Below are 25,553 nucleotides of genomic sequence, written 5' to 3' on the forward strand. Positions count from 1 at the left end.
GTATCTGTGGATATATATATATATATATATCACATGAAATAAAGCTAGTGAGACTGAGGTACAGAATTTTTAATTCAAACTAACATACTTTTATTTAAATTTGTATTCAAATTTAATTCAAATTGTGGGCGTGCTTGCTGGGAATAAAGTAAGCAGCCACATTTTGTCTACGTAAAATGTTTTGGGAACTAGAGACACAGCTCAGTTGGGTAAGAGCTCTGAATGCTGCAGACAACCTGAATTCAACTCCTAACACCCATATGATGGTTTACAACCAACTGTAACTCCAATTCTGGTGGTTCTGATACCCTCTTCTGGCCTCCTCAGGCACCAGCTATGCACATGGTGCAGAAACATATATGCAAGCAAAATACTCATGCACATTAAAAAAAAAAAAAGGAGTCTAAAAATTAAAATTGGAAAAAAAATGTTAGCCAGGTGGTGGTGGCGCATGCTTTTAATCCCAGCACTTGGGAGGCAGTGATAAGTGGATCTTTGTGAGTTCGAGGCCAGCCTGGTCTACAAGAGCTAATTCCAGGACAGGCTCCAAAGTTACAGAGAAACCCTGTCTCAGAAAACAAAACAAAACAAAAAAGTTTACAAGCAGTCTTGTAAAGTCTTATGAAGTAGTACACACTTATTCTAACTACCAGGGAGGCCAGAGCTAGAGGATCTGCAGCTGTAGCCTAATGTGGTAACACAGTGAGATCCATTCAGACAAAAACCAATCTTAGTGCAGTTAGGAACCCACTGCTTCTGTTTAGTATTGAGTCTGAAAGTTACTCTTACCTCATCTTGTGTCATGTCATCTTTAGTTATACCCTGTGCCCTTAGCTCCCCTTAGTTTTCATTTTTGCCATTAATAGTTTTAGCTTTCCCAGGAACAGCTAAGACGGCTGTGGGTAAAGGCATTTGCTGCTAAGTTTGACGACCTGAGTTGTATTCCTGCAATCCACACGGTGAAGAGAACCAACACCCAAAAGTAGCCCTGACTTGCATGTGCACACACACAAAGAAAAATGGGGGAAAAAATTCCACTTCTTCACCTAATGCCTATACCAACGTTTTGTTTTTAGCAGGGATGGCAAGAGAAGGCCAGCTAAATGGTTCATCTGCAGCACACGGTGAAGTAAGAGGTATACTACTTCCTATTCTATCAGTCAGCAGAGAAACTTCCTATAACTTTTAGATTGTGGAAAATCAAAATTTGCCTTTCCTTACCTATCTGAAATTCTCTGAATCTGCTTTCTGAAAACTTAGGACTGAGTGACTTAAGCAAGCACCAGCAGTTTTAGATGCATAAACTTCTTTTGTGGACTTCATTCTTTTCCTTTTGTTTACCCATAGGCTGTAGTACATGAGCAAGCTGGAGACATCACCATTAGACCATGCTATGGGCCCTTCCTGTGGATGTGTGTGACAAAAGCAAACATACAAGAACTCAGAACAGCTCCCAGGAAGTACCAATACCCTAAGTTGAAGCTTGGGGTAGAATAGGGGTAGCAGTGTTGTATCTTCCCTTCATGCTGGCTGTTTCTTGATACTCTGCTGCCTGGTTCAGTTTAATACCCAGTGACATCAGGACTCAATGCAGCCCCTACCCACCCCAGGGCAGGGCATGCTTATCTACACAGCAGACCAATATGATGGCTCCTGGCTATGGCTGGCAGCTCTGCAGGACTTGGAGAGCAAGAAGTCGTGGAGTCAGTGGGCTTGTGTTGCAGTTTTGTACTCTATTTGGTTTTTTCAATTGAGCTATGGCTTTTTTAAAACATGACTTGAAGCTCTAGTTTTCTAGATCTTTTACAGTGTACAGTATTTTACATAACTGAGCTGTATTAAAAGCTTGTTCATTTACATGCCAGGGCCCTGATTCTACATTTAAGAGTTGATTGTTAAACATGAAACTTGCATTCTATTTTCATCTTAGACAGGATGATCTTTCTTAGGACAAGTTGTCCAGTTCCTCAGAGCACCGTTAGCTCCTTTCATGCCCTTCTTGCCAAAAAGAAACCCAAGAATGAGTTAGCATTTTAGTTTTAAATCCTATATGTAAATATAGATCTAAGAGGCAATTTCTTTATGAAATTTATTTTCTTATATAAATTATGTATTTCTCTGGGCAGACAGCCTTCACCTTATTGCACTAGTAGCACATCTGTAATACCAAACTACAGGACAAGTCTTAACAAGAGGTTTGTGTTCTTCAACGTAGCACTTGTCTACCAGGCACTGTAGAAGAGGATGGGGAAAAGCCAGGACCTGCTCAGGAGGCCAAGGGTTGGGTGGAGTGGGGTATAGGACAACGATAACCCTTCTGACAACTGGTTTTCTCCCAGGAAGGTAAACATGCAAAGCTTACATCTGGATTTTGGGAGCAGGGACAAGTTGGAAGGCAACTCAGCTCCCTTTGTTTCTGAGAGATGTGGGCACTCACCTTTCACTCATTTGTAACAAGGCCTAACTGATGCTTTGGGGCAACAATCAGGTATAGAGTTCATCACCAGATTTAGAATTAGCAGCAATTAAGAATAGACCACCATCACTGCCACAGTGAGGTGGCTGTCACCCTGGCACCAGGGACCCGAAAGCTGTATATTGTAGAGAGAGGTGCCATTAAGACCCAGAGCTGGCTCTGGAAGTAACCCAATAGAGCTGGGACTTCAAACTGCTCCTTATCTCAGATGGCTCTGATCACACTGGTTAGCAATACTCCAGGTGTTGGGTTTTCCAACCATTGGTCAAAGCTATGATACTGAATCTAGGCAGAGTGAAGGAGATGCCTGAGAAGGAAGAGGGAGGATTGTGGTGATGGGGGGGGGGGAGGTCATCGGGCAGTGATTGTAACATGATTAGGCCCTCCTTGCAGGAGGTAGGGCTGAACATGGAGTAGAGTTAGGAGCTGCAAGTCCCCTCACTCTGCCTTTGCACTACACTGAAGACAAGTTGCTCACATACTCTAAAGCACATTCTTGATACAGGAATGGGGACTTGGGGCAAGCGGCAATTTGGTATTAGGCAAAGCCACATTAAGCCTTCATGAGGGCAGCCACCACAGCCTTGGCGTTGAGACTGCGTAGGTCACAGTAGGTCTGGCCAGTGCCCACAAAGACGATGGGTTTGCTTGTAATGTATGTCATTGAAATAGCAGCTCCCACCTGAAGAAGAAAAAGAGGATGGCCAATCAACTCAAGTTCTATTTACACAAACACTTCAGCTTCCTTTTGTAAAGAAGCTCATTCCACCTTCCAGTCACATTTATTCTCCAGTATTATCCACCTTTACCTTGTCATCAATGGTGTCAAATTTGGTAAGAACAATACCATCAATGAGCCGAGGTGTTTGAGCCATAGAATGGTCAGCCAAGGCTCTGTTGAACTTGATCTGAAAAGGGAAAAAGTAACATAAGAAACCATCTCATTTGCCAGGTTTAAGTTGTGAGGGGAACTAGGCCCAATCCCTCACCAGCTGATCCACGGCTTCATTGCCTACTAAGGCCTCCCCCACAAACAGCACCAAGTCAGGTGTATTGACAGTAATGAGTTTGGCCAGGGCAGTCATCAGGGGGGCATTGTCTTGCATGCGGCCAGCTGTGTCCACAAGCACCACATCAAATCCTTGGTTGCACGCTAGAGAGAGAAAAATAGTTAACTCCAAGCACACAACTGTCACTCATACTGCCAACTTAATGAGATTTCTTACTCTGTGAAGTCACCCAACTGTCACTCGTGCTTACTGCCAGCGTCCTGGGCTGTTCCAGTCTGGCTATTTGAAAAGCCTATCCTGTTTACTTACTCAGACTCTGGATTTGGTTACAAGGTAATGTAAGAAAAAACCTGTCCTATTCTTGGTCACCACCAAAACCGTTCAGGGAAAGGATATAAATAGGATAAAGGCTGTGGTTAAGATACACTAGCTTTTTTCCCCTTCAACTACATATATTACCACCCAAAAACATCACCCATACCAGTAACTTATTCTGCCTTCTCTGGTAAGCCTAAGTCTGCAAATTCCTAGGGAATACAAAAATGACACCATAAGCCCTCTTGGTCCCCACACTACCAAAAGCAATGGCTTCCATGGCAATGCCAGCAGCGTCCTTCCCATAGCCTTTTTCAAACAACTGCACCATCGTACGACCGCCATGCTTCTCAGGGGGATGGAGGGCAGTGAGACGTCGGGTGTGAGTACGAAGCTGCTCAACAGCCCCAGCCCGAAATGTATCACAGGCAGCAATGAGGACACTGAAGCCATTCTCTAGAAGCCAAAAGGAAATCTGCAAAAAAACAAAAAAAGCTGTCATGTAGAAGCAGGACTCTAAAAGCACGGGGTGAAAAAGTAACAGCAGCAGGCTGGAGATCTGAACCGACCTTGGCAAGATTGGTAGACTTCCCCACTCCATTAACACCGCAGAAGGTGACAACATAAGGGCGCTGGCGACGTTGGGCATCCATGATATCCCGGAGCATGTCTACACGACGCTGTGGCTGCAGAATCTGTACCAGAGACTCCTGTAGAGCTTGCTTGACTGTGGAAGTCACAGCTTAAAGGGGAGATGTAGGGATTCAGTCAGAAAACCAAGTATCATACTTGATACCTAACATCTTTCTGATCTGATAAAGACCATGCAGTCTCTTCCCAAAAATTCAGATCATACTATTCTAAGTACTTTATTAGCTCATTAAAGTCATCTATTAAGTTCTAAAGGCCGTTCTATCATTAGCAGTTTATAAGGTGTTTGCCAAAAGGCACATACCCAAGAGGTCTGACGTTTTCACCTCTGAAATGCATGTGTGCTTTATGACGTGCAGATACTTACTGCTAAATGTCCCCATCACTTTCCCTTCCAACTTGTTGGCAACAGATTCACAGAGCTGGACAGCAATATCTGCAGCAACATTCTTAGCTGAGGAGAGTGGGACAGCTATGAGTTCGTGTTAACAGTGCTCTGTTATCAAGAGTACAGTTTAGAAAACGGTTCTACCCATTATCGACTCTATGCCACTTAAGTCAGCCCAGTCCTCCAAACTCACCAATGAGATGATCGCGCATCTTGTCTAACACAGACTCCATGTCTTCACGACTTAAGCTCTTGGAACCCACAAGGCCCTTCAGCATCCCAAACATGCCACCCAGAGTTCCCTTGGTAGCACTACAAACACAGAAGGCCATAAATACACATAAGACCAGCAGGCAGAAGGTATGGCGCATCAATTCTGCAGCCATCCACACCACCTCCCACCTGAAAGTCTTCTACCTAGGTTTGGTGTTTTGAGTGGCCCCTTCATCATCTGAGCTGCTGCAATCCAGATCTTGAAGCTGTCCCCCAGGCCCAGTTCCTCGAATCTGGAGGACATGGGTAAAGGAAGAAGATGGGATCAGGAACACTAACAGCTAAGGAAAGATCCCATACCCTGTCAACATTGTCTGAGACCTTGAAGAAATCCAGGTATACCCTCCAAGGCTTTCTGGCTAATGGTGACCTTTGAGCTGATCTTTATGCCTCTTACCAAGTTGATATCTTCAGACAAAGCAGCCTCTGGGGTTCCATTGGTGGTAGGAGTACTATAATCCAAGACTTCCTTGTTAGCACAGCCACCTAGTTCCCAAACCCGGGGTGCCTTTTTGCCCTTCTCCTTTGGAATATCTGACTTTGTAGACTTGCTGCAAAGGATCATATGAGAAAGGGTTATGGTAAGAAAGTAGAACAAAAAAAAAGGAGTTCCCTAACATCTAACACAGCTGGGTAAGTCACCAGAGAGACTGATTAGCCTTGTGCTCACCTGGATTTGTCCAGACCCTTCCCATGCTTCTGAATGAACTCCTCTCTCTTCCTGCGTATCATCTCCTCTTTGGAAAGTTCTCCATTCTCAGGTCCCACTGGTACACCTGACTTTTCTGCAGGGGCTATTTTGCTAGTAGCCAAAGGGCCATCAGAACCTGTTAAAGAGAAACCTCACTGAAGGAAAAACAAAAACAAAAAAACAAACCCAACAACACAAGCTCTAACCACCCAGATAATAACTACACTTCTTCCAGAACCTTAAGAGCAAACCTGGACCACAGGGGGATGGAAGAACAGGGTGATGAGCACTTATACTGAGGGAGGCCAGCAATGACAAGAGGCCACCACACACCTTTTATAGCACCATCTTAACACTTGTGATGGCCTAGCATGTTCAGGAAGATCAAACACACCTTCCTTTTTGGCCCCCTTTTTTTTGTTGTTTTTTGCTTTTTCCTTGGTCTTCTCCCCCCGTGTTTCAATCATGGACCTCACGGGTTTCTTAGCTTTTTCAGAATCTTCAAACTTCTTCATGGTAGTGGGAGCACGGATTTTACTGCTCTCCTCTGCTTCACTAAAGAGAAAATAGAATGGTTGGTCTTTCAACTCACATAGGAGGAAAAAAAAAATCTGCCTCCAGAAAAAGGTCCCACACATCAAAGAGACAGTCAGAAATGAGCTGCAAAATGTGGCTGCCTTGAACTTGGAAGTTAATATTGTCGAGCCACCTGCAAGCAAGGCACTTATCAAACTATCACTGGTTTTAAAATGGGGAAGTCTCACCGAAGGAGCCGCAGGAAGTCATTCTGGAAATCAAAAGTGCCATTCAATAGACTTAAGGCACTTTGCTGTTGGATCTCTGTGCGGTATTTATCCCGAAACAGCCGATGCACATCATCTATCAATTTGTCTACATAAGTCAGTGTGAGGATCTTCTGAAAGCCAACCTGTTTATGGAAGGAAACAAAGCCAAAAGATCTCCTTACATGGCAGCCCAGATGGAACGAGGCCAACTCAACCCAGGCCTCCAGAGATGTTTCCCGTCCTGAGGGGTAGCCAATCTTCCCACCTTGCCCAGAAGTTGCTTGTTTTCTCCCCTCCAAATTTCAAATGTTTTATCTATTATTTCATCACACACCACACACACAATACAATTAATTGGGTTGATCAATGCGGATACTGTAGAGAACATAACTTATCTTTTTAGCACACCCTTCACTTACCACAAACACCAGCTCAAACTGGTTGTCCAGTTTATACTTGAGTGTGAGGGCCTCATGAGTGAAAGAGTTGTTACCTCCCCGTTCCTGGAAAAACAGTGTTTCAGCGTTCAGGCAATCGACAGCAAAACCAGACTTTGAACTACCTTTGGGCAACAACCAGATATTATTCCTGGCCTCAGCAAAGGAGTCCTGGGACATTTCTCTCTAGCACCCGCCACAGAGAGACACCAAGTTGGAGCCGAGGGGTAATGTTGGGATTGAAGGCATGACACGTGGGAGTCGGAAAACAAACAATCACTTATAAACAATCAGATCTAGCAGCTGGGAACCACTTAAATGTTCCTAAAAGGTGTTCTCTCATCCACAGTCTCACCCAGGCTCAAAGCAACGGGAAACCAAGCTGCCCCGGATAAGCGAAGAGAGGAATAGAGCCTCCTAATAATCCGGAATACGGCTACTGCCCCAGGCACGGGAGGTGTGGGGGGCGTCGTAAAGTTTCGGGATACTGTGATGGCAGGCAGGCAAGGTAGTCGAGTCTAGGTGGCCGGTAAGCGGTCAGTATGCGGAGGGCAGGACGGAAGGCACGGGGTGATGCCTGGAAGGGGGACTACAGACTGGATCTGAGGGCTAGCTCGGAGTTCTGCCCCGCGGGGGTGGTACCTGCAGCAGGACGGAACGAATCAACGCGTTCACGGGCCCGGTGCACGAATCGCTCACGCCCTGGAAACACCAGAGCACAAGCCCGCCCTTCGAGAAGATGGTGAAGAAGTCGAGCATGACTGGAGCGGGAGAAGACTTGGGGCCGAAGCCGGCTCCGGGAACTCGGGCCGCGTCCGCCGCCGCTTCCTGCTGCGCCAAGCGCGGGGACACGTCACACCAGCAGTCCCCGGAAACCGGCTCAACCGCACTTCCGCTACGAGCCACCGGGATCCCGCCCCCTCCCCGCCCAGGGCGCGGGCGACTGACGTAAAGCAAGACTGACCAATAGCGGGTGTGGGCGTGGCTCCCGCGGCGCTGAGTGCCTATAGCGTGGAGGGGTGGGGCCCGAAGGGCTGTGCTGGCTAATCGGCGCATTTACGTCAATGCCCTGTGGCGCGGAGCGATGACTAGTGGCACAGGAGTGGGGCTGAGCGGCACTTCAAGCTGGAAGAAGCCGGGCTCTGAAAGGCCATGCTTCGCCAAGTGCTGCGAATTGGCTTGGGCTCGGGCCTCTCAAACCGTGGCCTACGCACACGCAGAGGAGGCTTTACTCTGGGTAAAGCTGAGGGCAGCAGAGACTATACTATACAGAGTGGTTCTGGGGTACTCATAACCTCCACACATGTGACCTTCAAGGTTAGACACCCTGTCTCACGCTGGCGGGACACCGAGTTAGCTGGGGAAAGGGGTAGACTTGTCTGCTAGAGATTAAAGAGTTTAGGCAGGTATATGGACCTCAAGGAGGCGCTTCCCAGAGACAATTCCATATAAATGGAAGCTTGCTGGTAGTAATGGATATTAAGGATAAGGGTGACCAGCTTTACAAGGCTGTGCAGTATGGAATATACTAGGAACTCGTGTTCCCTGGGCATGGGATACCTGGGTGGGAGATAGCTGCAGTTGAATATCTGAGAATGAGGTTCAGGAGGGAGAGAGATCTGCAGGAGCTAAATATGTGGGTCACCTAGCTTGTCCGGGAAAGTAGAAAGCGTATTTTAAAAAGTCGAATCTTGATCTTGGGAGCGAGGATGACATTGGAGACGTGCCAACCCACGTGTCTATTCAGCCCACCTTTTCCTGTGCCTGCCCTCCAAACCCAAACCACATAGGAAGGAAACATAAGTCCCTCTAACTGGAACTATGCCCTGCAGACTGGGATGCAAAGGTGTCTGAGTTTAAGAAGAAGATTGAGTGCATCCTGCCTGGAAAGCAATGGGAAGAGGCGTACGACACCAGCCACCTGCCCCCGAAACAGTCGGATGTGGTCATCATCGGAGGTGGGATCCTTGGTCTGTCCGTGGCCTTTTGGCTGAAGAAGCTGGAAAGTAGACGAGGTGCCATTCGGGTGCTGGTGGTGGAACAAGACCACACGGTGAGATGAGGGAGTGGGATGCTCATCTTACTGAGGACACAGCCTGTACGTTCAAAGGACAGGGATTGTGCATTGGACCTTGAGGAGTAGTTCCAGATTCTTCCGCCAAGAAGACCCTTGGCAACAAGATTGTTTTGTGTGGGGAGGGGAGGAGGTGGTGTTACAGTTGGGTTTTTAACCTCTTTGGAGACGAGGTCTCAATACAGACTGGCCAGGCCAGTCTAGAAGTCAACATCCTGTCTCAGGCTCACAAGTGCTGGGATTATAAGTGTACTCCAGCACAGTTGCCCAGACGTTTCCCTATAAAAGCAGATTCTACACTGATTGTACTTCAGTGTTTGAAGGTCTGTCCACGATAGCCTGTATTTGGGCGACTAATTAGTGCAGCTTCCTCTGCCTTCTGTTAGGGACCATTATTTCTGAGGTCTTAGTTGTTCTTGTTTGCGATTGGCAGATGGCTGCAGATCTCCTGTCTGTCTTCATTTATAGCCTTCCTTTTGTAAACTCTTTTGTAAATGTGTTGCAGGTTAACTTCCTACCCTTGGGCTTCCAGGCCATTACATTTTGTTCTATTATGTCCAGCCCTATGAAGACAATTGACTTCTGCTCAGTTCATCTGCCATCGATTTAAAATGCTATGTTCATCTATGATCTGTGGGTTGACTTGCATACAGGTTTATACATCCTTGCTTCTTGAGAAAGGATTTCCCCTTAGATATGTAACTGAGAACTTTCATTTCAGGATTCCATTACATACGATGTCATGACAATCTACCTCAGTTTTGTTTTTTGTTTCTGTTTTTCACAGTATTCAAGGGCTTCCTCCACAGGGCCTTCTGTGGGTGCGATTTGGCAGCAGTTTTCTGTGCCTGAGAATGTCCAACTCTCCCTCTTTTCAATCGACTTTCTACGGAACATAAATGTATGTACAGTGAGATTCGAGAGGTTGGGTGGGGAGCCCTTCCTTAGCATAAAGAGCAGAAGCCTAGCTGGCAAGGGGAACCAAGAATATGTAGTCTTAGAGGCAGCAAGACATTGTGATCCTTGACCATCTTCCAGTGTTGATGCCTAGAGAAGGGTTTGTCCCGATCTGGGGCGTTGACCCTGGGAGCTGTAGTGAGAAGGCCAGGGTACTCCCCTTTACGCCAGCCTCTTTGGAGAGCAGCTTTTCTCTGCACACAGGAACACCTGGCTGTAGTGGATGCCCCTCTTGTAGACCTCCGGTTCAACCCCTCAGGCTGTCTCTTGCTAGCTTCAGAAAAGGATGCTGCCACCTTGGAAAACAACGTAAAAATGCAAAGGTGGGTGCATAGCACTGCCCTGAGCTGCTGCTTGGCTTCCATACTTGATGAGCTCCTGTGCCAAGATAGATGGGGAAGCTAAAGGTGATGTCACAGGGACCTCCTCTCCACTGGCTCATATTACCAGGAAAGATAGGCTTGTTCAGGCCTTCACGGCCCATGAGCAGTCATGGACAGAATGTGGCTCCTGCATTTACCAAATCATAACACCCATGTAAGATACACCCCAAGCCCAACAACCCAGAATTTCTAGGGAGTGGCTTGGGAACTGGGCTTCTAATAAGAATCCTAATTTAGGGGTCAGCAAAGTTCTTTTTATAAAGGTCAGACAGTAAATATTTTAGGTTTTGCTTGTCATTCTGTCTCTGTTACAACCTGTCTGCTCTGCCATTACAGCACAAAAGCAGCCACAGACAAAAAATACAACTAATTGAGTATGGCCCATATATAAAAGTAAGCAGTGGCTTCGCTTTAGCATGTGAGCTTCACATCAGTTAAGGGTCAGACATCTTTGTAATATGTTACTCACAGGCTCTCTTCTGATATGATATAAATCTCACTGGTGACAAGAGATAAATGTTTGCAGATACTAACTCATTTAATCAGAACATCTCATTTTACATGTGGGGAAACTGAGGCAAGAAGTCCCAGTAGATCTGGCACTGTGGCTCAGTTTAAGCTAGACACTGGCTCAGAGCAGTGTTTCTGAGCACTTTCATTCCCCAGTCCGTAAGTGTTGCAGAGGAGATGCTCACTTGAGGGTCCGGGTTGTGCTAGGCAGTAGAGAAAAGAGGGTTTTACAGGAGTAGACGGAACGTAGTTCCTCACCATGTGAGAGAAGATGGAGTAGGTTGGGCAAGAAGGAGTTGAGAATTCTGAAGGGAGGAAGAGTGTAGGGAAGGAAAGAAGAACCTTCATATTCAGCAGTCAGGAGAAATGGGGGGGGGGGGTCTATGTTCTTTCCCTCTGAATACTGTCCCTAAGACATTAACTGAGATGCACACATTTCTCTTAGGCAGGAAGGAGCCAAAGTCTGCCTGATATCTCCCGAGCAGCTACAGAACAAGTTTCCCTGGATAAACACAGAAGGAGTGGCTCTGGCCTCTTATGGTGAGGTTCATCTGCAGAGCCCGTGCTTGCTTTCCCTGAACATGGGCACTGAAGAGCTCCTTGGGTTGGAAGTTTCAGTGTGACTTCTCCACACTGAAGGAGGACCAATTTCTCCAGAGCAGCAGGGCCTCCCAAGCCCATGCTACATCTCTGGCCTTCAGCATGACTAGACTCCAGTACAGCTGGTCAAGATGACCTTTTCTGCTTCTAAAGCCCTAAAAAAGTGTGGGGGGTAATCAGTAGGAAGAGGAGGGTCCCGGTGCTTCATGAATTTGTTTTTCCTCATGTCAGGGATGGAGGATGAAGGTTGGTTTGATGCTTGGTCTTTGCTCCAGGGTCTTCGTCGAAAGGTCCAATCAATGGGAGTCTTACTCTACCAGGGAGAGGTGACACGTGAGTCCGAAGTCTTGTTCCCTTAACTTATGTCTTGCAGCCAGGACAGGGCCTAGACCAGGCTCTGCCTTTTTGCTCACAGCACACCCAGGGTTGGCTGTTTTCTGTGAGAGGGGTACTGCTAAACAGCTCAGCTTTCTCCTCCCTGTGTAGCCAAGTTCATTCTGGTCTCTTGATATCTGTTCGCTTGAGTACCTATGGGAAAGCACTTATCCTTCCCATCTCCTTTCCTTGAGAAACCAGTGTTGGTTGTGGAGCTAGGAATGTAGCTGTTAGTGGGGGGCTTGCCTAGCATGCATGAAGCCCTACGATCCATCCCCCTAGGTTATATTCCCATCATCACAGAAACTGAGCACAGTCGGTCATACATGCCTGTAATTCCAGAAGAATCAGAAGTTCAGGGTCATCCTCCACTACATAGCAAGTCTGAGGCCAGTCTGTCATACATGAGATGCTTTCTCAAAAGAAACCAGTGTGATCCCCCTTTCCCTCAAAGACTGTGTGTGTGTGTGTGTGTCTTACTGTTCTGTTGCTTTGAAAAAAACACCATGACCAAAGCAATTCTTATAAAAGAATTTAATTAAGGGCTTGCTTATAGCTTCAGAGGGTTAGTCCATTATCAGCAATGGTGGGGATCATGCTAACGGGCAAGCAAGTATGATGCTAGAAAAGTAGCTGAGAGTTCTATCCTAATCCACAGGCAGTTGGCAGAGAGAGAGACTGACCCTGGTCCTAGTGTGGGCTTTTGAACTCAATGCCTCTCCCTAATGACACACCTCCTCTAACAAGTACACACCTCCTAATTCTTCCCAAATAGTTCATTAACTGGGAACTAAGCATTGAATATATGAGCCTATGGGGGCCATTCTCCAACCACCTCTGTGTGTGCGTGCCTGTGTTGATGGATGCTAAGCACATGCCCTACTGCTGAAATAACCTTTCCTGGAGGACTTATTCTTTAATTTCTTTCCTGCAGGATTCATCACTTCATCTGGTCAAATGCTTACCCCAAGTGGGGAACAGGTAGTCTTGAGAAGGATCAATGAAGTCTATGTAAGTCCCAAGTTCCAGTGTTTTCCTTACTCCAGTAATGGGGCAAGAAGGGTAGTAATCTGCCCAGATATAGGCATTCTGTCTGCTTCCCAGTACTGACAAAGTTAGGCTTAGGAGGAAATAAACCTCTCAGGGTCCACTCTGAGTGTCATATCGTCTGTTGTGCCCTTGTACTATATCTCTCACACACAACCCAGCCTCCTTCCTCTTACCCTCTGTTGTCTATAGGTAAAAATGGACAAGAGTCTGGAGTATCAGCCAGTGGAGTGTGCTGTAGTGATCAATGCTGCAGGACCCTGGTCTGGGCAGATTGCAGAGCTGGCTGGTATTGGGAAGGGACTGCCTGGCACCCTTCAGGGCACCAAGCTACCTGTGGAGCCAAGGAAAAGGTAACTATCTTCAGGGCAGCTAAGGATGAGAAAGAAATGATACAAAAGTTCCTAAACTTTTGGTGTGTGTGTGTGTGTGTGTGTGTGTGTGTGTGTGTGTGTGTAATCTGGACAGAGGGTTGGTGCTATTCCTGCAATGTCTTAACCCCCCTGATCATGACAGGTATGTGCACTTATGGCACTGCCCCCAGGGACCAGGTTTGGAGACACCATTGGTTGCAGACATCAGTGGAGTCTATTTTCGGCGAGAAGGATTGGGCAGCAACTACCTAGGTGGCTACAGCCCCACTGAGGTAAATTAAATTGCAAGGGGACAGAGACAAGATGCCATTAAAGAGGGAAGCCTTTGAGCACTCTATGTTGTTTCTGAGGTTAGCACTGGAATCCACTGAAGGGATTGATTATAGGAATCAGATCTGGGTTTACCCTCATATTATAAGCAGTATATAAGCCTTGCCTCTACCACTCACTTAGGAGGAAGAACCAGACCCAACAAATATGGAAGTGGACCATGATTTCTTCCAGAACAAAGTGTGGCCCCATTTGGTCCAGAGGGTGCCATCTTTTAAGACTCTGAAGGTAACTAACAGGGAATAATTGTTCCTGTTGGGCCTGGGAATCAAATAAGATTGATGATCCTGGAGCGTCTTAGTCCCTTTGACCTGTCGTGTTCCCTCCACCTAACAGTCGCTAAGGAATCTGTGGATCTGTCCCATCCATGAACCCTTTAGCAGCTAATCCCTAAGCAAGGGTGTGGGTTGAGCATGTCTGCAGCTTTGCCAAAACCTTCAGCATCTTTTGCACCTGCAGGTGCAGAGATCCTGGGCTGGCTATTACGACTATAACACTTTTGACCAGAATGGCGTGGTGGGCCCGCACCCACTAGTTGTCAACATGTACTTTGCTACGGGCTGTGGTCATGGACTTCAGCATGCACCTGGCATCGGCCGAGCAGTGGCAGAAATGGTACTAGATGGCCAGTTCAATACCATCGACATGAGCCCCTTCCTCTTCACCCGCTTTTACTTAGGAGAGAAGTTACAGGAGTACAATATCCTCTGAGCATGGAAACTCTTCTCTGGGCCTCGCCAGCCCAGGTGTTGTCCTTGCCTCATATTGGCTGTGGTCACTGCCTGAGTCTCCCCAGGACAACGTCATGGCTGTATCCCTTTCCTCACCATCCCCCTAGCTGGACCACTCTTCCCTGTGTCTCTGGACATGGAATGAGCATAGGCACAGAGACCCAGGCCAATGGAAAGTGGTGAAGTGGGACTCCAGACTGATTGTAGCCCAGGCTGATGCCATCATCCAAAAAAATTGGGCTGGTATCCTGGGTATGGTGCCCAGGACTGGCCTCCTTCCTGGTAGAGGAAATGGGTCTTTAGCCCCCTGACCAGAGCCCAGGTACACAGCATTCTAGGATCACCTGGCCCAAATGTATGGACCCATCTGTTATTTAATCAATATATGTGATTAACCCCTTCCCTCTGGTCTTGTGTTCTTTCTGCTTCTCTTGTACAGCAGAAACTTTTGTAGTATCATGCCATTAAAAAGGCAGCCTCATCCTCTCAGGAGTGTTTTTCAGATCCTTTGTGGGAGGCATCCTGTTTGCAAGCTGTTCCACAGGAACAGATGGTTCCAAACAGGAGAAATGAGATCGTCTAGTCAACCTATAAAGCCCCAGCTTCTGGCTACCAACATTCAGTCTATAGCAGGATTCAAAGTAGCATTCTGACTGGATCATGGCGGGAAAGAAGAGGAACCTGGGTCTGAAGAGTCACCCTAAGAAGCTTGGATTTCTTCTTGGCAGAAGCCCAGCAGAAGAGTTTTAAATAGAGAAGCAATATGATCAGATTTCCCTTGTAAAAATCTCCCTCCAGCTAAGAGTGGTGGTGGCCCATGCCTTCAATCCCAACATTCAGGAGGCAGAGGCAAGAGAATCCCTGTGAGTTTGAGGACAGCCAGGTCTACAAAGCTAGTTTTAGGTCAGCCAGGGCTACACAGAGAAACCCTGTCTTAAAAAAAAAAAAAAAAAAAAAACAGACATACATGCAGGCAGAACATTGTATATGTAATAAACAAATCTTTAAAAAAAAAAAAAAACTCCCTCTGACTCAGGTGTAGCCTGGTGACAGAGCGCTCAGCATGTGGATGGCCCTGGATTTGATCCTCAGCACCAACACAAGAGGTGATCTGGGGAAGTCACTGTGGTTACCTTGTAGAGAACAGAGCAGGGCAGAAAACAGGTTCTAGATGAAGGCTGTTGCAGCCCAAATAGCAGGTGACAGTCATGGTGGGAAACACATAACACATGGAGCAATGTAGTGACAATGACAATGTGAAATGGAGCCATTATTTCCTAGGTTTCCAGCTAAACAGCCAAATGGGTACCATGTTTCTCGCAGAAATGACACAGGGAAGAACAGCAAAATGAGTAGCCTGGTGTGGGACATGCTGAAAGGAAAGTACCTGTGGGAGGTGTCATGTGTAAGCTGAGACCCCAAATAATCACACAGAAACAATATTAATTCCAACACTGTTTGGCCAATGGTCCATTCATTTTCTAGCCAGCTGTTATATTTTAACCCATTTCTATTAATCTGTGTGTCAACATGATGCTGTGGTCTACTGGTAAGGTTCTAGTGGGTGTCTTTCTCTTTCGGCAGCAACATGGCATCTCTTTGACTCCACCTACTCTGTCTCTCTATCTCTGTTCCGATTTCCGGCCTGGCTTTACGCAGCTAAGTCATTGGCCCAAATAGCTTTATTCATCCACCAATAAACACAACACATATACAGAAGGACATCCCACACCAGTCATGGGTGACTGGGCTGTAGAGAGGCCATAGAACAACAGCATCATCAAAGGAGAGTAAAGGGTTAGGGAAAACACGAGAGCTGAAGGGACCCACTGGCACTTAGAGAGAACTGAATGAATGCTGAAGGGACCCATGAAGCAGGAGAAAATCCAGGAGTGTAGAATTGTGAAAACCAAGAAGTAGGCACCAGAAGAAATGTCACGTGCCAGCTGAACTCAGCACCCAGCGGGTCAGAGGTGACCACGGAATGCAGTTTAAGGCATAGATGGTAGCAGCAGAAGAGTGAATTAGAATAGAGCTTCCTGCGAAAATGGCTCCATCAAAAGTCCTTTGGAGAGGATGAAAAGTAAAAGGTAGAGGTAGACATTGTAAGTCCCAAGCCCCGGTCTCTTGCCTCCATCTTTGGAGGCCCCATCCCTGTGCCCACCAAGCCTTGACCCCTCCCCAGAGGAGTGTCAAGATGAGCCCGCCAAAATCTTGACCATTCCGCCAGTCTACTTAAACTGCTTCCCCGGAAAGTCCCCTCATGGTGGTCCCCTGTGCCCCCCTCACCCCCACCCCCGTTCGCTGCCTCCTGGTTCCCCCTCGGGGCCACCCAAGAGCACAGGAATCCCATTAAACCTGGATATTTCTTAATTTGGCTTGATTGGGATTTTTGCATCAGCAAAAAGCTCACTAGGAAAAATTCCTAACAGAAATCATATAGCGAAGGGTACAGGAGAGATGGGCCAGCTGGGAGACCTTAAGTCTGTGTGTGCTTTGGAGAGAGCCAGGCATGAGGCAGTAAGCAACAGAAAAGCTATCAGCAGGTAGTACTGAAATGTTAGAGGGGACTTGTCAGGAGCATAGCCAACAGGCTTTATTTAGCCCCTGGGGTCAGTCAGGCCAGAGAATTAACTCCTTAGCCCTGGATGGTAGCTCTTTAGGTGCCCCATAGTGATCTGGTATAACCATCACAGTCTAAGGGTCCAAAGAAATAGGTGCTATAAACATTAATGCCTAAGGAATCCTCTGTTCCTGCAGGACTTTAATTTGATCCCATAAGAAAGCCTTTATGGGCATGCGATTACATCTGTCTTGCCCTTTAAACTATGTGAGGAGCTGGGCCAAGACTTCATCTTTGCCCCCAAACCCAGACATCCCGGAGCTTGTCCTGTAGTCTGAGTGTCCATCTAAGCATTCCTGCTGGACCCCAAAGGTCCTTCCCTGGCCCCAGGGAGTCTATACTGCAATGAGAGGTAGGGCCAAGGCAAAGGGATTTCTGGGAAGGACTGGGGAGGGCAGAACTTAAAAGGCTTTCCAAGGGCTCAAAACATTTCCAAGGGCCCGACAATTTAATTTAAATCCCAAGAACCTAAGTCAAAAAAAAAAAAAAAAAAAACATGGTATGGTTGCATATATCAGTATGTCAGTATTCCCAGGATTCAGCTGAGAGTACATAGCATGGCAAAAAGGAGAGATCCTGCCTCAACAAGGTGAAAGAGAACTCCCAAAAGCTGTCCTATGACCTATGCATATGCAATAGTAATAACGTTTAAGATTTGTATTTTGTCTGTGCATTTATGCTGTGGGGGCAGGGGAGTGGAGGCCAGAAGAGGAAGTTGGAAAACTGGAGTTACAGCCAATTGTGAGCCACCTGATGAGGGTGCTGGGACTCATCAGGTCCTCTGGAAGAGCAGGAGGTGATATTAACCACTCTTCAGCCTCAGTTTCTTTTTTAAGGGTTTTCCTGGCCAGGTGAAGTGGCACAAGCCTGTGATCCCAGAATTTGGGGTCAGCGGCAGGAAGATCAGAAAAATCCAAGGTCATTTAAATTATGTAGCAAGTTTGAGGTTAGCCTAAGTCTACTGGAGACCCTATCTTCAAAAACAAACAAAAGAGGAAGAAAGACTTTCCTAAGGCGAAATGAGCCTGGCTAGAGGGTTTTGTTTTGTTTTGTTTTTTACAAACACAGCTAGGCACAGGGAGATAGAGATGTCCTCACCAAGGAGCAAAGCATTCACCAAGTGTGAGCAACTGTAGGAGACACAAACACAGACGACGATGATGCTGATAGCAAAAACACAGGACAGCTCTTTCTTTTTTTTTTAATATTTATTTATTTATTATGTATACAATATTCTGTTTGTGTGTATGCCTGCAGGCCAGAAGAGGGCACCAGACCCCATTACAGATGGTTGTGAGCCACCATGTGGTTGCTGGTAATTGAACTCAGGACCTTTGGAAGAGCAGGCAGTGCTCTTAACCACTGAGCCATCTCTCCAGCCCAGGACAGCTCTTTCCGTAAAGGGAATGAGCGTTTATTCTTGAGCCATATTTGAGTTGGTCAAGGCTCAAGAACACAGATTTAGGTTACCCCAAATTACATGTCCCAATGTGGAAATGGCTTCACAAAGTTTTAAAATTTTACAGAACAAATTCATAAATCAAGCCAATGTAATGATGGGAGAAGCTTTCCTAAAGGCCTCAGATGTTTTCTGATGACATCCTTAGCTTTTGGGTTGTGCAGCTAGGAATATGCTCAAGGAATGGCTATTCGGAGGGATGAAGTGAGCCGAGATAATATGCAAGATACCTTTTACGCTTTTTCCTTTCAACACTTCTTGAAAAAAAAAAAAAAGAAAGACTCTCGAAGAGGTCCTTCTCTCGGGAGGAAACCTCCCCGACCCCAAGGAACAGGCAGAGACCACACGGATGCAAATCGCAAGAGGTTTATTGGGTAGACACAGGTACCTGCGGGCAGCAAAGTCTTTCGGAGGACTTGCGCGCCTGCCAACCGGAGGGCGGGTTTTTTATAGGGAAGAGCAAAAAGCAAGTTTACAGAAGCAAAAGCGTGGTTATCAGAATGAGGGCGGGGGCATGAATAGTTTCCTCTCTCAGCATGGGTGTCAGCAAAAGTCATCCTGTTCCTATCTTATAGATATCCTGTTTTGCAGTCACCCTGCTTTGCTGATGTCCTATCTTATTGATATCCTGCCTTGCAGTCATCCTATCTCGTAGACATCCTGCTATCCCAAAAAAAAAGGAATGTTCTTATGAGAGCAGGCTGGCTGCTGATCTGAGAATTTTTCAAGCAAACAGGGCGTTTCCCCCCCCCCCCCCCACACACACACAGCATGCTAGCTGCGGGTTTTGAGGAGGGGGTCAGTAGGGTCTTTCAAGGTGATTAGCCTCTGGACAGGCAACATCCCAACCTCTCCTCTCAGTACTGGTCTAATCAATCCGAGTTTGCAGGCACAACTTCTTTCCAGGAATTTTGGTTGCCAGTGCTCTCCTGATGAATAGTCATCTCTTTCAACATCAGCAACCAGAGAGTGTAATTTTGGTGAGTAAGCCTAGAAAGATCACTCATGAACAGCCTCCACAGCACAAACTGTCTCCCTCAGACCAAGTTATCCTTTTTGACTGGCTGGAGAGCAAAAGAAATCAGTCTAGAGGGGTAGATAAGGCCTTACACCTTCCCATTAAACTCCCACCTGCCAGCATTTCATAGGCGTTGTTTTCAGGTTGACTTTGTTTACTTTTGTTTTTCGAGATAGGGTTTCTTTGTGTAACAGCCCTGGCTGTCTTGGAACTCAGAGGTTCGCCTGTCTGTGTCCCGAGCGCTGGGATCAAGGCATGTGCCACCACCGCTCAGTCTGAGGTTGACATTTTAAGAAGATTTCTGTGGAAGGAAATGTTGTATTATTCCCTTGGAGGGTCACAAAGTTCACAGCAAGAACTATAGGAAGTAGGTGCAAAGAACTTAAGTATTTCATCAGGACGTGCCAACATCTTGCCTAATCCCCCCCCCCACCCCCCCCAGTAGTTTGGTACCCTGGGAACTGCAGTTGAATATCCATCCGGAAATCCCTGCCCTGAGGGCAAACACTTTTGGCAAGACTCATTCCAGGCTGTGGGCGTCAACATTAATAGGACCCTCCTTCCATAAAGGTGTCCACCTCCCCGGGGCTGGTCCGTCTCCTTGGTACCATTTAACCTACCTTGAGAGACCTTCGGGAAAATGCCTCGTTTTTCTGTGCCTCCCTTGCTGGAGGAGTTTTCTCCTCGTTCCCACGCGCTCAGACGGGGCAAACCTGGGCTGAGGACTTCACGGCGGCCCTGAGGAACTCTGGCGCAAGGGTTCAGCAGCCGGTGGGTGAAGCCTGGGCGACGCAGACGGGCGAGCGCCCCCTAGGGTCGGGCGGGCACACCAGCGGGCGGGCGCGGGCCGGAGGGCGGCTGGTGCGGGCAGGAGGGCGGCGGCCGAGGAGCTTCCGGGAGCCGGGGCGCTGGCACTTCCCGGCAGAGCCTGCAGCCGGCAGCGCGGGGTCGCGCAGGTGAGCGGGCGGTGGGGACGCGGGGACCCGGGCGGTGGGCGGCCGGGCCCTGGGAGTCGCTCCTTTCTTTCCTGGGACACCCGCTTCCCTGCCCCGCCCCTTCCAACCCGCCGTCCTGCACTCCCGGAAAGCCGCCACCTTCCTGCGGCACCGCAGCGGGCGCGGGGCCGTTACTGTGGCTGGGCTTCAGCAGCCTGGCCGCATCAGGTGGCTCTCTCCGACTCCTGGCAGTCTTGCTCTGGTCACAACCTGGCCCCTGCTCTTGGGATTGACTCTGGCGGTGTTCTGTTGCCACCACAGTCACTTAATGGGCCGACTGTCGTGCCAAGAACCAAGGGGGTGTAGTAATAGTTCGGACTCTGGTCCACTGGGTGGCAGGTAATCTAGAAACCCGAGAAGTGCCAACTAGAGAAGGAAGTAGGGAGTACTCTAGCTGACACACCTACCCGGGAATGACTCAGTGGAAATCTTGCCTGCTTTGTTTTCAGACTTTAAGAAACAATACGTAACAAACGTATGGAAAAGTGCACAGATCCTGAGTCCCGCCAAACCACTTTTCACAGGCTTGTGTGTGTGACCTGCATCCAGAACAGTAAGTCTTTGTATGCGCGTATGTATGATGTATGATATTCTGTCAGAAAGATGGACTGCATTTTACTGATGGACGTGCTTGTTTTCATCTTTGGCCTGTTTTGAGTAGTGTGACTTGTGTGTGATTGCTCGGTTTGATTATATAGTGTGCAGCATCTTTCCAAAATAATTGTGCTTGGTGCTAGAGCAAAGGCTCCGTGGTTAAGAGGGTCTTCTAGAGGACCCTGGTTCGATCTTCAGAACCCTCGTGGATCCGATACCTTCTTCTGGCCTCTGCAGGCACCTGGCAGGAAAGTGGTACACCGACATACACACGGGCAAAACATCCAAACACATTAATATTTTCTAAGTTTGAAAAAAAAGAAGGCTATGCTTTCTGGGTAGCACAGCAGACACCTGTACTCTCAGCACAGTGGAGCGGAGAGGAGGTGAGGTCAAGGCTGGCCAGCCTGGGTTAGCCCCGCACTCCCAGCAGCAGTGTTGTGCACGCGTAGTCTTCTGTCCTTATTAAGCTCCAGCCAGTGTCCTTTCTGTAGCTGTTTCTGCTGACTGCCCAGTGTTGATGCTCTGAGGTTTCAATTTGCATTTCTCTGAGGACGGTAAACCGAGCATCTATCTTTCTGTCTGCTGATCATTTGAATATCCCTTCTGTGAGATGACTGTTCAAGTCTTCTCTCCATTCATGCCTCTCAGCAGCATATGGGAGTTCTTGAAATATTTGGGAGTTAAAGGCATATCGTTAGATACATTTGTTTTGTTTTGTTTTGTTTTCCAAGATAGGGTTTCTCTGTGTAACAGCCCTGGCTGTCCTGGAACTAGCTCTTGTAGACCAGGCTGGCCTCGAACTCATAGATCTCCGCCTGACTCTGCCTCCCGAGTGCTGAGATTAAAGGTGTGCACCACCACTGCCAGCTAAATACATATTTTTAAACATCACCTCTGTTTCAGCAGATTCCGTCCTCACTCTCCTAATGATATCTTTGGGGGCAAAAGTCTTTACATTAATGTTTTCCAATTTATCATTTTCCCCTTATACAGACTGTATCACATCTGAATTTTTTTTAAAACCAAATGTAATGGTTCTCACCTGTATTCTTGGCACTCAGGCAGATGGCTGTGAGTTTGAGACCAGTCTGGCCTATGTACTGCGTTTTAGGCCAGCCTCTATAAAATGAGACCATATCTCAATATTTTTTTTTGTTTTGTCTACTCCAAAGTCATAAATCATGTCATATGTTTTCCTATAAGATCTTTATTGTCTTGCTAGTCACAGCTATCTCTAATACCTATTTGAAGTTTAGTTTGTGTATATTGAGATGTAAATTGAGATTAAAGTTCCCCACAATACTAAGGAGACCTAATCCTATGGATTGCAAAGATCACCTTTCTGGGACTGGTGGTGTAGCTCAGTTGGTAGAACTCTTCCCTAGAATGCACAAACCCATGTGTTGGATCCCCAGCATGGCATAAAACTGGGCTTCATAGCCCTTGCCGATGATCCCAGCACTTCAGAAGTGGAGGCTGGAGGACCAGAAGCTCAGTGTCATCCTCAGCTACATAACAATTGAATGCCAGCCTGGGCTAAAACAAACCCTATCTCAGAATAGGAGGACAAGGTGGAAAGACCATAATTTTTCTCTACTGAACCTCATTGTCACCATTGTGTAAGGCAGGAGATGGTTGGGATGCAGGTCTGCATAGCGACACTCTGGTTTTATATTGTCCGCTTTCCCTTCCCCAACAGTCGTTCTGCCTCAGCTGCTGTTGCTTTACAGTAAATCCTTACGACTCCGGTAGTGCACAGGTCAGCACTTGTCTTTAAGATCGTAGGTACTTTTCACTGCCTTTATCTCCAGTGCCTTTTAAAAGTGTATTAGGAAGCTGGAGAGATGGCTCAGTGGTTAAGGGCATTGCCTGCTCTTCCAAAGGTCCTAAGTTCAATTCCCAGCAACCACATGGTGGCTCACAACCATCTATAATGAGGCCTCCTGGTGCCCTCTTCTGGCCTGCAAGCATACATACAGATAGAACACTGTATACATAATAAATAAATAATTTTTTTTAAAAAAAAAAGTGTATTAGAAGCACTCATTGGAGTTGTAAGATGTAGCTCAGCGGTAGAGTGCTTACAATGAGCTAGATTCCCTATCTCCAGCACTACTTAAAAAAAGAGGGGGGAGAGCCATTTTTAAGCTCCAGGGGTAACTAATGCCTGAAGACAGGTTTTGGTTTGTTTGTTCATTTCGTTTTGTTTTTCGAGACAGGGTTTCTCTGTGTAGCCCTGGCTGTCCGAGAACTTGCTTTGTAGACCAGGCTGACATCCAACTACCTGGCTGACATTCAACTCAGAGAGATCTGCCTGCCTATGCCTCCCAAGTGATCACCACCACCACCCAGATGGTTTCTTTTTTTAAAGATTTATTTATTATGTATACAACAATCTGCCTCTATGTATGCCTGCAGGCCAGAGGAGGGCGCAAGATCTCAGTACAGATGGTTGTGAGCCACCATATGGTTGCTGGGAATTGAACTCAGGACCTCTGGAGGAGCAGCCAGTGCTCTTAACCTCTGAGCCATTTCTCCAGCCCATGGTTTTTTTTTTTTTAATATTTATTTATTTATTATGTATACAATATTCTGTCTGTGTGTGTGCCTACAGGCCAGAAGAGGGCACCAGACTCCATTACAGATGGTTGTGAGCCACCATGTGGTTGCTGGTAATTGAACTCAGGACCTTTGGAAGAGCAGGCAATGCTCTTAACCTCTGAGCCATCTCTCCAGTCCATGGTTTGTTTTTTTTTGTTTTTTGTTTTTTCGAGATGGTTTCTCTGTGGCTTTGTAGCCTGTCCTGGAACTAGCTCTGTAGACCAGGCTGGTCTCGAACTCACAGAGATCTGCCTGCCTCTGCCTCCCGAGTGCTGGGATTAAAGGCATGCGCCACCACCGCCCGGCTCTGGTTTGGTTTTTTTAAGACAGGGTTTCCACTCTGCAGGTCTGCCTGGTCTGGAACTCACTATGTAGACCACACTGGCCTTAACACACAAACACATACAAAGATCTTCCCGCCTCTGCCTCCTGAATGCTCCTGATACAAGCTATATTAACTACCTGCGTATTTACACAAAATTCACAGCATAATAAGTACAAAACAAACACATCATTTAGGCATATATATTTAGAACATACACAATATATTTGCATGTAATCCCAGCACATGGAATGTGGAGGCAGGAAGATCTAGAGTTCAGAGTCATTCTGGGCTAGAGAGTGAGTAGAGGCCAGTGTGTACTATAAGAGACCCTACCTTAACTCCCTCCAAAATAAAAATAAATAAATAAATTTCACTAATTATAAATATCAACAATTTATTTGCTTTTAAAATTAGAAAGTGTATTAGTATTGTGTAAGTGTGCACACGTGTGTGTGTCTTAATATATATTATAATGTGTATTTTATGTGTTTATATATGCATGTATATTATATATTCATATACACATAAAATATCACATCAAGTATGTGTGTGTATATATATATATAGTTTAACATCTAGATTAATGCTTCCATGCATTAGAATTTTCTAGAAAACTCATAAAACTTAGGCTTCTCTTCTAAACCACCCAATAAGAATCTCCAGGAATGTCTTTACATTTTACTTTGTTTTTCTCAAGTAGGGTTGTTTTGTGTGTGTGTGTGTGTCTTGTTTTGTTTTTTATTGAGGGTTTTCAATTTATATCCCAAGTTAGCCTGGGACTCACTGTGTAGTCCAGGCTGACCTTGAACTAGAAGTGATCTTCCTGCCAAAGCTTCCTAAATCCCTAATGGGATGATAGGCGTGTGCCACCATGCCCAGTTCTCTAGCGGGTTCTCTTTTGAGGGAGCTCCTTGCCAGCTTTCTGTGAAATGTGTGTCATTCTCTATAAAGTGGGCCTCTGAGGTGCATGTCATTCTGCTTTGTGCGCATTTAAAAAGGAAACGTTGACCTCTTGTGAGTCCCTGTGAGTCAGATTAGACAGAGCTGGTGATCAGATCTGCCAGCTGGAGGCCTGGACTCAGTATCTTATCTGCTCGACGGGGGTGACGGTCCCTCTGCATCTGGGAAAAGTTTAGTCATGTCTGATTGCTCCCCAGCCATGGCTGCAAAAGAACTTACAATAAAAAAGGAAGGTGCATGAGATTTTATCTGGGAAGTACATGCTTACAGGAACTTGTCTGCCATCTCACACAATTATCCTGTCAGAAATGCTGTTATTTCCTATGCTTACACTTTTCCATAATGACAGTTAATGGGCATATCCCCTTCCACCCACCCACCCCTGCTTCCAATGGATGTACTGTTAAACTATTGACTTAATTCTCCCCTGCTCCTTTTTCATCTTCTTCTTCTCCTCTTCCTCTCTCTCACCCTTCTACCCCTGACCTCAGCGCTAGGCCTCATCTGTGCAAGCTAAACAAGCACTCTACCTACCCCAGTGCTACATCTCCAGCCATAGTTTTTTTTT

At 46.7% G+C, this 25,553-nt stretch overlaps 4 protein-coding genes across 11 annotated transcripts in view; 3 read left to right on the forward strand and 1 right to left on the reverse strand.

The window, feature by feature from the left end:
* Fam118b (family with sequence similarity 118 member B) overlaps window positions 1-1,859 on the forward strand; it is a 46,779-nt gene extending 44,920 nt beyond the window's left edge. For 4 of the 5 annotated variants that reach the window (XM_050120021.1, XM_050120024.1, XM_050120025.1 and 1 more), the window contains 2 exons: window positions 1,077-1,136; window positions 1,348-1,859. In XM_050120021.1, coding sequence (XP_049975978.1) covers window positions 1,077-1,136; window positions 1,348-1,361 — 74 coding nt within the window. In that variant the 3' untranslated portion in view covers window positions 1,362-1,859. The remainder of the gene's footprint in view (window positions 1-1,076; window positions 1,137-1,347) is intronic. The other variant, XM_050120023.1, reaches the window with a different exon arrangement.
* A 216-nt stretch (window positions 1,860-2,075) lies between these two features.
* Window positions 2,076-7,902, reverse strand: Srpra (SRP receptor subunit alpha). The gene is made up of 14 exons (XM_050120019.1): window positions 7,669-7,902; window positions 7,009-7,092; window positions 6,569-6,732; window positions 6,199-6,359; window positions 5,784-5,940; window positions 5,511-5,664; window positions 5,258-5,346; window positions 5,034-5,152; window positions 4,820-4,906; window positions 4,371-4,543; window positions 4,063-4,276; window positions 3,466-3,629; window positions 3,286-3,384; window positions 2,076-3,158 (listed from the first exon to the last, which is right to left on the reverse strand). The coding sequence occupies exons 1-14, from the start codon at window positions 7,783-7,785 to the stop codon at window positions 3,030-3,032; spliced, it is 1,911 nt and encodes a 636-aa protein (XP_049975976.1). The 5' UTR covers window positions 7,786-7,902; the 3' UTR covers window positions 2,076-3,029.
* A 187-nt stretch (window positions 7,903-8,089) lies between these two features.
* On the forward strand, window positions 8,090-15,349 carry Foxred1 (FAD dependent oxidoreductase domain containing 1). The gene is made up of 11 exons (XM_050120020.1): window positions 8,090-8,263; window positions 8,859-9,079; window positions 9,888-10,001; window positions 10,262-10,380; window positions 11,396-11,490; window positions 11,782-11,883; window positions 12,860-12,936; window positions 13,165-13,325; window positions 13,489-13,618; window positions 13,800-13,904; window positions 14,136-15,349. Exons 1-11 carry the CDS (start codon window positions 8,179-8,181, stop codon window positions 14,385-14,387), a joined length of 1,461 nt encoding a protein of 486 aa, XP_049975977.1. The 5' UTR covers window positions 8,090-8,178; the 3' UTR covers window positions 14,388-15,349.
* A 4,783-nt stretch (window positions 15,350-20,132) lies between these two features.
* The window catches only part of Tirap (TIR domain containing adaptor protein), a 14,438-nt gene continuing 9,017 nt past the window's right edge, over window positions 20,133-25,553 (forward strand). For 3 of the 4 annotated variants that reach the window (XM_050120047.1, XM_050120046.1, XM_050120044.1), the window contains exons 1-2: window positions 20,341-20,463; window positions 20,952-21,055. The gene's annotated coding sequence lies outside the window, so the exon portion shown is untranslated. Of the gene's footprint in view, window positions 20,279-20,340; window positions 20,464-20,951; window positions 21,056-25,553 lie in introns of those variants that run through there. The other variant, XM_050120045.1, reaches the window with a different exon arrangement.

Source organism: Alexandromys fortis, unplaced genomic scaffold (assembly GCF_014885135.2).
Source record: "Alexandromys fortis isolate MF-2015 unplaced genomic scaffold, M_Fortis_MF-2015_v1.1 scaffold_168, whole genome shotgun sequence".
NCBI classification, from domain to species: domain Eukaryota; kingdom Metazoa; phylum Chordata; class Mammalia; order Rodentia; family Cricetidae; genus Alexandromys; species Alexandromys fortis.